This window comes from Tyto alba, unplaced genomic scaffold (assembly GCF_018691265.1).
Source record: "Tyto alba isolate M040663 unplaced genomic scaffold, T.alba_DEE_v4.0 Super-Scaffold_16, whole genome shotgun sequence".
Taxonomy (NCBI): Eukaryota; Metazoa; Chordata; class Aves; order Strigiformes; family Tytonidae; genus Tyto; species Tyto alba.
Window position 1 is genome coordinate 6,421,280 of NW_024881278.1, and position 15,756 is coordinate 6,437,035.

The 15,756-nt window shown below is 38.5% G+C and overlaps 1 protein-coding gene across 1 annotated transcript in view; it reads left to right on the forward strand.

The window, feature by feature from the left end:
* Positions 1 to 846: 846 nt before the first annotated feature.
* Positions 847 to 15,756, forward strand: part of FANCL (FA complementation group L) — a 32,141-nt gene continuing 17,231 nt past the window's right edge. The window contains exons 1-6 of the mRNA XM_042789696.1: positions 847 to 1,218; positions 4,273 to 4,331; positions 5,284 to 5,344; positions 6,421 to 6,477; positions 8,201 to 8,298; positions 14,973 to 15,069. Coding sequence (XP_042645630.1) covers positions 1,126 to 1,218; positions 4,273 to 4,331; positions 5,284 to 5,344; positions 6,421 to 6,477; positions 8,201 to 8,298; positions 14,973 to 15,069 — 465 coding nt within the window. The 5' untranslated portion in view covers positions 847 to 1,125. The remainder of the gene's footprint in view (positions 1,219 to 4,272; positions 4,332 to 5,283; positions 5,345 to 6,420; positions 6,478 to 8,200; positions 8,299 to 14,972; positions 15,070 to 15,756) is intronic.

The window sequence follows — 15,756 nt, forward strand, 5'->3', positions numbered from 1 at the left end:
ATATGGGTCTCCCAAGCTAAGGGAACAAGATCTAGCTGCAGCTGTAAACATTTTTGTTGTTTTCTTTGCTTCTCTTCCAATTTTCCTCTTGTCCTGCAGGTACCCAGCTGCTGCCAGCAATCAGAGACACTGGTTCTCTGCCACAAAAACTTGTAGGAAACACTTGAAGCCACTTTGCATCTCCCTAACCTGGAACAGCTGAGCTCCTGCTAATACTGCCTTTTCTACATTTTGCTGAGCCTTCTGCCCTCATTTCCACAGTGAGAAGCACTAGCTTAAAAATATGAAAAACTCAACATACGTTTGGGAGAAATAACCTCCTCTATTACAGGAGATGAATAACTGGAAAAGTTGACAAGGTTTAGCCACTCTAGTTAATTCATACCATACCCAACACTGGAAGCCTTATTCTCAAGACTGTCGCTAGTTCTGTGACACACTCTTAGGTGACCTTGGTAAATAGCCTTTCCCTTCATAAAACCGTTTCTTCTTTCTCAAATATGTCTGTTTAAGCCAGAAACTGCCTCTCACTGTTTTGCATGATGCTCGGCCTTAGTAATATGCAGAGTCTTAAGGCCTCTTACAACCTACCTAACAACCCCCAAAGTTTGGTTCAAGTCTCTTTCCTCAGGCTTTCCCGGACACAGTGACTGTCAGGTCCTAGTGGCAGCCCACCGAGAAAAGTGAGGAAGGTTTTTATCCAGACGCCCACACGAGAGGGCAGAAGACCCTTTATGACCCTAAATGCGTTGTGGCAGGAAACACTGTATGCTTCCTAGAAAAGCATCCCATGAACCGAGCCAGAAGTAATCCCTTGCCTTGCCTTGCGTAGCACTGCAATCCATTTGGCGCAGCCGGTCGGGCGTTAAGAGCCTTGCTTGACGGTTCTCCTCCGTCCGGGGCGCTTGCGCCCTCGGGACGTCCTTAAACCGTGAGGGAACCCGGGGCCGTTCCGCAGCCGGGCCGGGGAGGCCGGGCTCCTTCAGCGCCCGAGAAGCTGCCGCCCGCTGCCGGAGCCCCCACACGCCTTCCCGCCTCCGGCGAAGGCCGGCGCGAGCCCCGCCCCCTCAGGCGGCGGCGCGTGGGATTCGAACGGCCGTGCCGGGCGGGCGGGCAGGACAGAACATGGCGGCGGCGGCGGCCTTGCGGCGCCAGTGCCCGCTCCTGCTGCCGCAGAACCGGGAGGGGACGGCCTACGAGGGCTTCGTCACCGCGCAGGTACTGGGTCCCGCACGCCGCTCGGCCGGCGGCGCGTTCCTTTGCTGCGCGCCAGCCTCCTCCCCACGCGGCCCAAGGCCTGCGCGGGCGGGCAGCCCCGGGAGCGGCTCTCGGGGAGGGGGGGAGCGGTTCCCGCCTCGGCCCTCGCCGGGGCTGGCAGTTTCCCGGCCGAGCGCGGAGCCGCCGGGCTGGCGAAGCAGGAAGCGCCGGGGGCGTTGCGGGGCCGGTTGCCGGCCGCGTGCCGTGGGGATGCTGCGGGGGGGGGGGGGCGGTCTCGTCGCCATCCCGCGGGTTTGGGCTGTTCGGGCACGCGGGGTGGCTCTTCTGGCCGCGTTCGTCATGATACTTGTCGAAGTGTTATTTTGGGGGTAGATTCAATGCCCTCGTCCTCTTGGCCTGAGGTAAAAGTTGAAGGAAATGGCTCGTTGTGGGTGGCTTCCTCTCGCTTACTGTGTTTGTGAGGCTTCAGTTTCAGTAGCTGCATCATCTCGCAGAGGATCTGGTAAGCTGCAGTGCAGGGAGAAGAACAACACCTAAGACAGGTTGTGAGCGGGTCCTCTTAAGCCAACTTTGCCATCACAGGCACTACATAGTGATGCTATAGCCGTGGCTCATTAAAACATTACACCTGCTTGTGCACACAGGCCACAGAAACAGCTCTTAATGGGTGTATTTTCATTAGAAACAATGTGGGATTTTCTTCCTATATAAATAAATAGAAGACAAAAGACGTGAGCTGTGTCACACTTGTACTTTCAAAAGGTAGTTTTTTAGTCAAAATTCAGGACGATTTTTGGTGACTCTCGTATTCAGCTTTCACAAGACATTTGCAAGCGAGTGATTATATTTGTACTCTAACAGCTTCAACGTTTGAAATGTTCTGTGTGTTAGAATGCATCCTGGAGTTAATGGGAAGGTTAGGATGTGAATGCGAGCGTCTTTTCTCAGATGTGATCTTTTGATTAGGGCTGAGGCCGTAATGTAGCAGAGTCTGAGGTTATGCGCTTAATTTAAGTGTACAGTAAACATCAGCTCTGGGAGAGTTTGGAAGCAACTGGTGTGCCAAGGAGCGATATTCAGCTCTGAAACATGTATCTTGTTGTCACTTGTGAACATTGCAGAAATGCTGAGGTTGAAAGAATCCTCTGGAGGTCCTCTGTCAGGGTCAGCTGGAGCAGGTTGCTTAAGACTATGTCTGGCTGAGTTTGGAATATCTGTAAGCACGGAGACTGTGCAACCTCTCAGGCAGCCTGTTCCAGTGTTTGACCACCCCCGTTGTTACTGAGGCTTTTTCATTGCATTTAGGTGAAATTTCTTGTGTTTCCACTTGTACCCATTGCTTCTCATCCTGTCAGACTATGTTACTCGAAGTCTGGCTACACCTTCTTCAGTCCTCCTGCATCAGGTGTTTGTACATGCTGGCAAGATGCCCCCTGAGTCTTCTTTTCTCCAGGCTAACCAGTCCCAGCTCCCTAAGCCTCTTCTCAATTAAGAGATGCTTCAAGCCCTTAATCACCTTCATAGCTCTTCACTGGACTAACTCCAGTATGTGTATGCCTTTCTTGTACTGAGGACCCAGCACTCCAGGTGTACCTCACCAGTGCTGACCAGAGGGGAAGAATCACCCTCCCCCTTGACCTTTTGGAAATGCTTTGCCTAATCCAGCACATGAGGATTGTTGCTGGCCTTCTTTGCTGCAAGAGTATGTTGCTGGCTTAGGGTCAACCTCATGTCCATGAGGACCACCAGGTCCTTTTCTGCAGAGTTGCTCTCTAGCTGGTCAGCTGCCAGTGTGTGTTGGTGCATGGGTGAACCCTTTCCCAGTGCAAGACTTGGCACTTTTCTTTCTTAAGTTCATGAGGTTCCCATCAGCCTGTTTCCTCAGCCTGTTGAGCTCCCTCTGAATGGTAGCACAATCACACGATCTGTCAACCACTCCTCCCAGTTTTGTATCCTCTGCCAACTTGCTGAGGGTGCATCCTGTCCCATCAGCCGGGTCACTACAGAAGGTCAATTAGTGTTGGCCCCAGGACAGATCCCTTGTGTGCGCTCCTGCTGGGCTTTGTCCTGCTGATCACAGCCCTCTGAGCCCAGCAGCTCTGCAGGTTTTCAGTCCATCTCACTGTCAGCTGATCTAGTTCATCCTTCTTCAGTTTGTCTATGAGGATGTTAATAGGAAACAGTATGAAAAGCCTTTTGGAAATTGAGATGAAGCATCCACTGTATTAGTAACCTAATCACAGGAGGAAATCTTGTTTTCTTCTTAACTTGCTGCTGAAGAAAATTCAGAATTTGTGGACATAAATTCGAGGTATGCTGAGCTGGAACAGGGTCTGGAATAAAAGTTTTGAGATAATTTCCCTCTTTGCTTCAGGGAGGAGTTAAACCTACTTGCAGACTTTCTTTATTTCAGTTTTATTTTGATCATCCCATAAGAAAGTAGAAGGAGGATCACAAATAGGGACAATTACTGAAAATACAAGTAGGTGGCATTTAAGATCTGCTTGGTATGGGTTACACTAACAGGAAAAAATAAATACCTTCATGTACTTGGGATTGTTTTTTGTTTACAGTTTCTAAAACCTTGCTGAAATGTGTTGTGGATCAGTGCCCAAGTTCCTTTTTAGTGTAGTACTTCTATGATAAGAGTAAATTTTAACTTTTACTTGAGCTGAAGAGACTTCCATGTACTTCAGCATGACTTGGATTAAGTTATATGTCTTGGTTTTGTCCAGATTTGGATAATGTTTATTTTAATCTAAAGGGCGTAATTTTTGCTTAATGAAATGTGATGCACTGAAGAATTCTTACTGAATGCTGTGAGTTGGAGTTTAAGAGTATTTCAATTTCAGAATTAAAATCAGCATTATTTCTACCTGTTACTCATGCTGCTTTTTTTCCCCTAAATAAAGAAACTATGAATAATATTCTGGAAAGTCAGATAAGATGAACTTTCTTTCTTTCTTAGTAGCTGATCTTATTGGGAATACTTCCCACAAGTGTCTTAATATTTTTCTTTGCTGACCTTCCTTTAACTAAATGTTTATTTTAAAGGGTAGAGACTTCCATATCAGGATACTGTTACCAATGGATTTTCAACTGAAAAATGCAAGGTGAGATAGTTTTCTGAAAGCAGTAAGTGTATGTAATGAAATTTTATTTTGATAAAAGCAATGATGGATATGCATATGAATTATTCTTTTTTTTCCAATATCAGTGTGGTAATTAATTCTTACTGGTTTCAATTCAACCTTGCAACAAAATTGTACAGCGTCAGTGTTAATAAATGCTGACAATAAACATTGCCTATATCAAAATATTTTGTTGTTAATTAACTTTGAAACCTGTTGTAATTCATTGGTTGTATTTATATATAAATCAATGTAGTTGGAAAAAGATGTTCATATGTTATCATTTGGGAAACAAAATTGAGTGCAAAGTTGTAAATTTAATCAATTATGTACTTGATGGTTAGCATAGCTTTTTTAAACTTAATTTTCTCTTTCCTGTTAATACATATTGTGTTACCCAACTTTACTTTAAAAGCTCTGTTCTTATTACTGTGGGTATCATGGTAATATGGGGGTGGTGTGGTGTGGATATGTGTATTGTGTGTATGCACACGTGCATGGATTAGTCTTTAACATTGTATTCCATACTTGTGCCTGGGCCAGCCTGCTCTGAGCTGTGAACAGCTGTGGTATTCAATAGCTTTATTATCTCCTAAGTGGGGTACTTAGAACAACATCATAGGTGACTTTGACATTTTCAGGGTATTGTTTTTAAATATTGGTATATTTTATGAAGTCATATTAGCTTGCAAGAATTATGTTGTTTTCTGCAAAGGAACAGGCTTTTGTAGGTAAAGGATTAATTTTTAATGGGCTTTGGGATAGTGACATTTGAAAGTTTTAAGTAACTTTAAATATGAAACAGAAGTTTTGAAGTATTGTTTACTTTGTTTTTTCGAAGAAAACCTTTTTGTTGTGTAGCAGACTTTCTGATCTCTTCTAAAAAAATCATATAATGTCAATTTAAAGTTTATGCAAAATACTGTTTGTCTAGGATAGAGTGTAGCTGGCACCTGAAGAAGATCCTGCATGGACATCTGCATATTTTAAAGCAGGTACATAACTTTTAAAACCACTTCTGTCAAATCTATACTGATAACAATTCTGAAAAGCTTATACTCACATACATATTCTTAAAGTGTTAAAGAACTCTCCTTTCATTGTATGGCCAGGATTTATTTTGAAATGCTTGAGGGTTTGCAGGTCAATCTAGAGAGAGATGGATAGAATTTAGTAAATATTTATTTTTATTCAAGCTTTAATTTTTGAAGATAGAATGATTTTTAATAAATGCCTGCTGACATTTCACTGGAATTTTTCTTTAATCTCTCAATTAGGAGGGGATTTTGTTTTTCCTTTTTTTTATATATATATATATATATATATGTGTGTGTGTGTGTGTGTGTTTTTAACAAGCTGTTCATAATGCAAAGAAGAGAATTCAAATTAATTATTGATAAATCTAGCTCATTCTGTGTTGTAGACAGTCAAGGAATCTGAGTTAAACCTCCCTAACCAGAAGAAACTTTGGAGCAGGGATGTAACAGCCCTGCAGTCACAAAGAATATTTTGTTTCTAAGAAGGCATCTTTGTCACACATGTTAGTTTGTTAGTTGAGACCCTGTATCTCATGGACTGTGCACCGCTTTGTAGAACAAGGGTTGTGAGTTGGGAGTAGCCAAAGATACAGAGCTGAGGAAATGAAAGTGTAAACATGTACTGAAGATAGACAGGGATCTGTAATCAGGTACAGACGGGTCTGGAGAGTTCCTAAAGAAAATGTAACCACCTGAGAAACATTTCTGGGTGATTCTAAAGCTTATGTTCTCATTGGTGAAGACTAAAGTCTTCAGAAATGTCTTTGTAAATAAGTAAAGTGTAAAGTCTTCATAAACCACATAAATGTGTAATGTGATATGATGTGATGAAAGTGATGGTTAACTTTACTGAAAGTTTCCTGTACTCTGGGAGATTTGTTTTGTAATTGAAATGTTTAAACATGTGGTATACAGTTGGAATTTTTTATGCCAGTCGGTTTGGCAGTACTAGAAAAATAGATAGTTAGACTGAAGTTGTTTACCACTAGAAGTTAGGAGCTGAAGAAAATGAACTGATACTGTGTTCCCTCCAGAGGTTGCACAGCTGTCCAGATCTTGTCAGTTTTATGGTGGAGCTGAAAACTGTTTTGGTAAGTGCCAGAATATATATGTGGGAGATGGAATGGTCTTATAGCTTTGGTTTTCCCTTTCATTTTTTTGCAGTTTACTGTTTGATAGATGTATTTACATTTGTTTTGTTTGTTTGTTTTAAAGCAGAGGTGATTTTGTATGTGTGCTGTTCATGTAATATTTGTATAAATATCCTTTAGGATTTTAAGTGACTGTACACTTTGGAAATTGGAGTGTTACAGAAAAATAAAAATCCTGGCAAGGGATCTCAGTATAGATCCATCCTCTTTACAATGATTTTCTTGTAATTCCTGGTTTTCTCTGGATGGTAAAGAAAGCTTAGAATCATACAGAGGATTTTACAGTCAGTGGATTGCTGAAGGTGCTTTCACCTGTGTGACAACTTGACCAATAAATGTAAAGTGCTGCTTTTTTTTATAGTTCAAAGACTCCTGCTTATTCTTTTAATAAGTTTTTCTAATCTGGATTGAAGTGTAGCAAAGTCTTTAGTTAACAACACGAAACAGACAATTGCTTGGCTGTTGGTAAAACATTATTCCATGAACATTCCTGGCACAGAATACTTGCGTACAACCTACTTAACTTAGAAATAAAACACAGTAAGTACTCTTCAAAACAACAACAAAAATACCCTCCTGGTATTACACAACTGCTCTATGCTGGGAATGCTTTTCCTCAGTAGTGGTTAAGTCCCTGCCAAATTGGATTACACGAAACCAGGCAAAGGTGCTTGGAACAGGACTGAATAAGAATGTCTACATGTGGCTATTTTGGAATATTTCACAATATTCACAGTCCGGTCTATTTGCCTGGATACACAAGCACTCAGAAAATGATAAGGCAATGAAAGCATAATTCATTCAAAATAGTAAAATAGTGATCCTTAGTGTAGGTAGTAAAAACTAAAGAAGACACTGCAGGAGAACTGAGCAGAAATGATTGTTACGCTGGTTTTACTATTATATTTATAATTTATTTTATTTAAAATTAATAATAATTTTATCAGAAATTTCATTTATTTATCCTGTAAGCATAACTTTAACTTAAGTACACTTTTAAAGAACAAGTAGCACAACATGAATGGCACATGGTTTGGTTTTGGTTTTCTCTGTAACACGGCATTACCTTTTTGATAAAAAAATTCTTTTTTGAGTCATTATGACATACTTGATGACTGTCTGTACCAAAACTTAATCTCCAGGATCCTGTGATGCTAAAACTGAAATTGATTTTTTTGTTGTTGTTTTTATTTGTTTTGTTTTGGTTTGGTTTTTTTATTATTTCTATATAAAGTTGCATACAGATACTTAAAAATAATATGGGGGATTTCATATATGTGTCATCTTTTGTGGCTGTGGAGCCCAGGAGACAGCTGTGGGCTTAATAGAACCTTCTTTTGAAATGTTCTTTCAGTCAAGATGCTTGACTTCAAATTTATTAGCTGAAAAAGAGGCACATTTGATATTTGCATCTGAAGACTACGTTGTCAACATCTGTGGGTTTTTTTAAATTGCAGATGTTTTCATTACCAGTATCTGAAGTAATTTACAAAACAGCTTTCTTTGTCTGCTTTAGCTGGAGGCTATAACAAAACAAATGCAGTGTACAGTTAATTTTACATAAGCTTAATATTTTTGAATGAATTGCAAAAATCACATGACTAAATAGATGCAAAAATATTGAAATGTCTCTTAATGATGTTTTTAATGTTCTTTTAAACAGGAAATTGCTTTAAAGAATACACAAGACCTGCATATACCATGGCCGCCAGAATACTACTCCTGTCTTGTCAGAGATCTAGAAATACTGGGTTGGAATAAGTATGTTTCTTTTATTTCTTAACAGACATTATCTTTAGAATATCTGTTTGTCTTTTGTATTTGTGTGTTGAACGTATAAAATGCACTTATTCTGTTAATTTGTCCATATCACAAACTGGTTTTGCTTTAAAAACTGATGCTTTGTTTCTAATTTGAACAAAAACCCCAAAGCTGTATCAACTGAAGGTACAAATAACTGAGCTGAAAGATGAGATGCTACTCCTAAGAAATCAAGTCTTCTTTGACCTATAAACTATTGGCATAGTAAACGTATTTAATACAACTTTTATAGTTCTCCTTTTTCTTCCTTCTTTTCCCTACTTTGTACAGCTTTGTTTGACTATTCCCATATGTTATCATTGATCATTGTGTACCTTTACACTTTCATAAAAACAGTTCATACATTTTTTTAGAACTAGAATAAGTATTTTTAAAGAACAGTTCTATCTTGCTTTCCACATCACAAAGATGTCCTTAGTCTGAGGAATAACATGGTTTATCCACAAGAAGGTAAATCTGCTAAAAAAAATATGTGAGTGGAGGGGGAGAATTTGGAAAGCTGTAAATCCAGAACTTCAAAACAGCCAGCACTTTCCAACACCCACAGAGAGAAACTTATATTTTTTGCTACCCAGATGGGTTCAAACAGAGATGAGGGCTATTGAAAAGCATTTCTTAGTCTCCAAAAACTGTGCAAGCAGACCATGTTTTAGGGGAGCAGTGGGGCATTTCCAAGTGGGAAAAATGTTGGTTACTGTGCAAGGAGAGTATAAAAACTGTGTCACCTGAGGGTGGAGGCTCGGTTCACCCAAGAACATGGTTTCACGGATATGCTGTAAATTGAGTGTGGAACAAAAAGTGACAGTTCAGGTTGTTTTCTGGGGAAAGGAGAACTATAAATGAATCTTTTCACCCCAACTAAAGTGGTTGGTGTAATACCGTGGGAAAGAATGTCACATTAGCAAAGGATATTTGGCTTTGCTGAGGAATGAAATGTACACATAGCTGCCTCTGGGTGCCTTCTCATTAGGGTCTTGAATGAGTGCAAAGAGATTGTTATTCACAGTCCCATATACTCTCAGGTGAGCTCAGAGAACAAACTTAATTTCATCCTACTACAGAGGAAAACAAGGTGGTTCTCCTCATACCTCCTATAGAAACCTGAAGGAACACACAGTTGTGATCAAGTATTCGAGGTCCATGTGGATATTTTTCAGAAATCTGCAAACCTTCCTGTTTTGCAGACTTTTACTTGGAAGGCTGTAACTGCCATCACGTGTGCCAGGTTCTCTGAGTCTTTTACTCCTCCAGCAGAGAGCTGGTTTCTATCCTTTCCCCTAGAACCTCCAGGAGACCTCTATGGGCTTGAAGAAAGTAGTTGTTTCTGTGTAGGGAGGCATTAAGGAAATACATTTTAAGGCTGTCCTTAACTAATACTATATAATTAATCTCACGGTGCCTTCTTTCAAGGGGTTAAAATGCAAGATTGTGTAGGACGTTGAAGAGTTTTGAATGAAAAGCTGCTTTTTAGTTTCAGTAAAATGGAAGTTCAAAAAAAGTCTACATTTGCAGTTTACAAGAAGACAAATCTACTTTCACCGTAGTCTTAGATGGTAATATAGCTTTTAACAAGTGTTTATTTTGCTAAATGAAGTAAAGAAGCCTTGTGTTTAAGAATAGTTTCCAGTTTCCTCACCTGATTTGTATATAAATAAATAACGAACGTGATTAAAATTAAGTAGGGATTTGCTTTCAAGGCGACTTTTATTTAAAGATTTAAAACATCCTTGTTACATCAGCTGAAGTTTTCTCAGTTACTTTCATTATTAAGTATGTAGTTGTGCCAGCTGATGACATATTCTATTCAAATTTCTCAAACTAGGGTCTGAGGATATTAATTAAAATTTCCTAAACACGTGGGAAATAAATTTTGAATCATGCCTGCTCTCCCAAAATGGGGAAAAAAAAAATAAGCCGAACACCCCACCTTCAAAAAGCCCATGCCAGCAAAAGAGACGCTGACATACAATAAATATACTTTAAAGATATAAATACGTAAAATATATTAATATTTATTAATGCATTTTATAAATATATTAATAATGTATTTAGGCATAAATATCTAAAATGTATTTTTTATTAATAAGTATAGTATATATCTAAATATACACAAACACACTTTGAAAATACAATTTAGTAGCTTATCTCAAAACTGATATTTCTTCTGACTTGCTGCACATACAAAACATCCAGAGCTTTATTATTAAAAAGCACATCAGTGTTTTATCAGAGAGCATGATTCTAGGGCAGAATTTGACCTGGTTTCTAGTCAAAGATGGTCTTCACATAGACACACAACTTGTACTGTGCTTTTGTCCAGTGTAGTCATGTAATTCAGTAACCATACATTGCTTGATTGACTTGTGTTACAGGTAAAGTCTTGATTTGATTGGGTTTTTTGATTGGGGAAGTCAGTCTTTAATCAGGGGGGTGGGCTGTACATAGAGGATTATATCTGGTTTACTATGAGTTGGAAAGAGAATAACCTAGAGAGGCGATTTGAAGTACATTAGTAAGTTACACCTCTAATTTTAGTGTGCTTTTATCAGTATGATGAATTACTAAGAAGGCCTCTTAATCCAGACTATTTTTGAGTTGCAGGTGATATGTATTTGTGTGTAGGTTAAACACATCCTGGTATGGTCTTTCAGCACAAACCTAAGCCTGCGTTTTGTACTGGCAGTAAGGCTCAATCTCTGCTCACATCTTCAGAAGCCTCCAGCTTGCGTTATCATGAGTTTTCTTAGAAAAGATCTGGCTTGTTGTGGACCCTAGATTTAGTGTTTCCCAGTGAGGTTTTAGGTCATGCTGGAAGCTGACTGCATCTAAATCCAACTGAAAAACCGCAGGCTACTTCATTTGAAGCAGAATCAAAGCAATAAGCTATGGTTCCTTCATATCTGAAGTGAGTTATGGAGCTCTCAGGTATGGCACAAATTTAGTGTCTTCTAATGGCTTTCATCTAAAGAATATGAGAAGTTTCTCAGAAACAAATTGAAGACATTATCTGCAATGATCTTGCACCTCTTTCCTCCTAAACCACAGAAAGTACAAACGGTAATGAAGATTGCAAATGGGTAGGCTGCTGTGATTGGATATAATCACTTTCTCTGTGATACAGAAAACTTGATATTTTTTTTGACCTAATTTAGTGTGGGGGAGGCTGAATATGCTTTCATTTTCATATACTTGTACACAAAAGTCACAGTTCAACAGGTTGTAAAATTGTACCAAATTTCTACCACTAAGCGCTGTCCTAACAGCTGAGGAGATCAAAGGAGGATACTTCATTTTAAGGAGATGGAAAAATACTAGCACAGACCTACTCAGCTGAGGTGGGAGAGAGTACGCACATAGTAGTATTAAGCTCTAGGAAAGGCTCTTCTAATACAATTTCATAATCTCGCTGGTTGATTCAATGACAATGTCTTCGGAAGGTAAATTATCAACTATAAAACATTTGTAGGACTCTTATCACCCTCATGTGGATTCACAAAGGTTACCAGTATCTAAGTCCATGGTTTGAGTCATGATCCCACTTGTCTCAGGTCTCAGTGTGTTTCTGCTTGGTATTTGCCAGGGTTTTCGTAGAAAGTATCTTCTCTTGCCTTCTCCATTTCCAAGGGAATCCTGCCTTGTCGTGTGCTCTCAATCATTTGTGTGTTATGCTGAATTACAGTACTTCAGGGATTTAATGGAGGCTTTCCATCTTTATGGTCATTCCATTTTTTTCCGTGTGAGAAAATGATGGAGCCTACAGGGGAATAAAGGTTTATATAGATGAAATATAAGCTATGCAAACAGTTTCTTATTTAATTATACAATCATATGAAGTTCGTATGACTTTTACAGTGTTGTCCAACTTTCTCCAGTCTTATGGAACTGACCCTTTCATCTCTTCTTATCCAAAGATTGGTAGAGAGATGTTACAGAATGGGTAGCTGCAAAGCTACTGAGTTCCTTTTTTCCATCTTAAATGGAAAATTGAATCCTCCTACATTTTCCAGAGGCAGTTTATTGCTTTTACATTCTGTTGAGAAGAAGGAAGGCTAGCTGTGAATTTTCATTCTGGGCATTCTTCAACCTTCTATGCCCCTTGTTTAAGGAGGTTTTTATTCCTCGGTGTTTCTGTTTGTGAAAAAGTTTGGAAGGGAAGAGAATGTTTTATTAGAAAACCTTTAAGTACATGGTTTGTAATTAATAATACTTAAAAGGTGGTATGTTGCTTAGCTTGAATAGTTGTCTTCTACTAGCAGTTAGCTGTTGAAGTTAAAATTAAAGTCCTAAGAATTTCCAGATTAGTCTGGACTGTAGTGGTGCTTCATAGCAGTGATGATCTGCTTTTTTTTTTTTTTTTTCTGTTATCTCCAAGCTCAGTGAAAATAGCATTTGAAACTGGTTTTAAAGGATACTTTAAATATGAATTCTAAAACATGTTAAAAATTGTAACAGACAGAACGTGAAAATAATTTTATGATGTATCCCTCTATACATAATTAAACAGCCATTATTTGTGCTCTTAGCACCTATTCCAAATGCTTACTTTTTTTTAAAAAAAAGTGTCTAATTTACACTGTCAATAAAACTGAATGTGAAGGTTCTTTATAAATATGATTGAACGCAATCATATTGTCACTGTATTTTTAATATGATGGTGTGCTTATATTTATATTTTAAATATATAAATAGACACATACATGTACATATGTTTATTTTAGAGGCTGTCTGGTTGTTAAACTAATTGTAAACGCACGAACCCTTTAGGATTTCAGAAGTAGATTTTAAGATACGTATGTCCATTGCTATCTAAGGAATAAAAATAATTTTTTAACCTTGTTCCCTCCCACACAATATAGAGTAAGGAACTACAAAAATGCTTGATTTAAAACTAAAATAATCCATACTTTTCTGGCACCTCAAGACTGGAGTCGTCCAAACAAGATGACTGTCAGAACAGATAATTTTAAATCGTAAACACCTCAACAGCATCTCTTTAATATTTCCATTCTCTTTTGCTATCTAACCTCACAGTGTATTGATGCAGGCACCAGTTGTGCTTTGTTTTGGTCACTGTGATATATTTTATTGCAGTAACCATTCTGTGCTTTAGCTGCTGGTTTAGGTTTTCCTTACTGAAGGCAACAGTAGATGGAGAGGTGGGGTATACGTAGTTTCTTATCTTTATAAAACTTTCTGATATAATTTTGAGGTGAAGTTGAAAGAACGCAGGAGTAATGATTTTTTTCCAATTAGAGGAAGACTGCTCCAATTCTTTCTAAATAAATTGAGTTTAATTGACTACAGCTGAGTTACACTTCTATCAAGAATTGTATTTCTTTCAACTGTTGTGGAAAAAAGGAGTGTCAGAATACTCTCAGGAATCTTTAGGACTATTTAATATTGCATTAATCAGCATTAAACATGAAATAATGTATCTCTTTCCCTTCTTACTATCCCTATTGCCTTTTCCATCTGTATTTTCCAGTTCCCTCGTATTGAGGCTATGTCACTTATGTAGATCATTTTCTTGTCACTTCCTTCCTAGGAATGTACACACACTTTGGTGTATGTCTACTTTTTCTTGTAGGGGCTTCTGCAATTCTGTTCCCAGTTTTCCCTTGAAAGAACCATGTTTCCAAGCATGCTGTCTCAAGTGACTGAGCTAGTATGTAATGGTTTTAAAAAAATAATGTTACGTAGGCCAGCAAGCAGATGCTTTCTTTGAACGCTGATAGGCCTTTCCATCAATCTAGGTGATAAGTTGTACCGTAATCTTGGACTGCTTTTTATCTTTACCCAAGAATGACATAGTAAAAATGCCAAAATATTCACATGCCCAGTTGTCTGGCAAATATATGGAGAAGTCTGAACCTTTTTGGCAGTTGTTAAAGCTACTCAGCAGAACGTATTTCTAGAGAACAATGTATTTTACAATTGTATTCATCTTCATTGTTGTGGGAAGCACAAATCAGTGACATCTTAAGAAAAGAGCCAGTGATTATGTCAGAAGTTTTAAAACTTATTTACATTTAGTATGTACTTGCTACTTGCTTGGGTGCACGTATGCTGTGTAAAACTGCCATGAAACGAAGACAAATCATCATAAATAACTCATTTTGTACCTGTTTGGGTACTATTTTCTGCAGAAAATCAATTTCAGAATATGAACCAATATCCACTGAATTTTCCACAATAATAGTATTGATAATAAAAGAGAACTTCATTGAAGAGAAAAGCAAATCAAGAGCATAAAAGTCTCATACGGTAAGAAACTGCAGAAATGGATCAAAGATTTGACAGGAAGTTTAATGTGTACATAAGTAGAGGCTGACAGGAACATGCTGTGTGTGTCAAAGGTTCCAGTGATGGAAAACTGAAACACAGTGCTCACTGACCACAGCATGAGCCTTGACACACATTGTAAATAACCCAAAGATATATGACTGCATTAAGCAGTAGACTGGTGTATTAACAGCAGTAAATCTAGAACAGCAGAAATGGTTAGCATATAGGACTTCCTCTGATTAATATTTGTAACAGACTAATAAGAGTATTGCAGACTTTGCAAACTGTACTTCTTATACTGCCGTTAAGAGGTTTCATTTCTCTTTCAGAGTCGCGTATGTGGATACTGGCCTTGCCACAATCAAGCTAAAAGCTGAAGACTCTTGCGGTCGACAGCATCTCATCACTCTGAAGTTTAATGCAAAGGTGAATTTATGTGGGAGAAAATATTTTAAAGCTTCCTGGAAGTAAATGGGGTTTTCTTAATTCATAAGCTTTGTAGAGAGTTGGTTTGTTAGTATGTCTGTTCTGCAAGATAATGGCGGTGGGGGTGAGATGGTTTTTAATACAAAGTAGCGTTTTCAGACTTTATGTTTAAAATTCATACAGCATTATGGTTACCTGTAAGAATCTTTTCATAGGAAACGGTGCATCACGTGAAAAACACTGTATGATATTGCAATTATTTTACTGGATTACCAACAAAGTCATCTGGGAGACTTTCATTCATTATCGCTCCATCCAGAGACTACGTGTCTAACAAGAATTAGGGGATGTTGGGTTACTTCTTTAGCAAGTCGTACTGTTAAAGCTATAAAGATTTATGAAAAACCGACTATAGAAGTGAGTTCCTTATGTTGAAAAACTTGTTTCTTTTTAGTCTAAATAATTGTCTGATTTTCACAGTGCCTGCAAAGCAAATCCATGTGGTGTGTGGAAGCAGAAAAATTTTAATTCCTCCTGCTACTTAGAACTAAACTCAAATTGCAATGTTTCTTCATAGAATTTCTCATTTCAGGGCATAAATCTCTTATAGGAAACGATGAATATGCAGGCTGTATGGTGACAATTGTATGGTAATAGGTGTTTTCAGAAAACCAGTCTAGGGGGAAA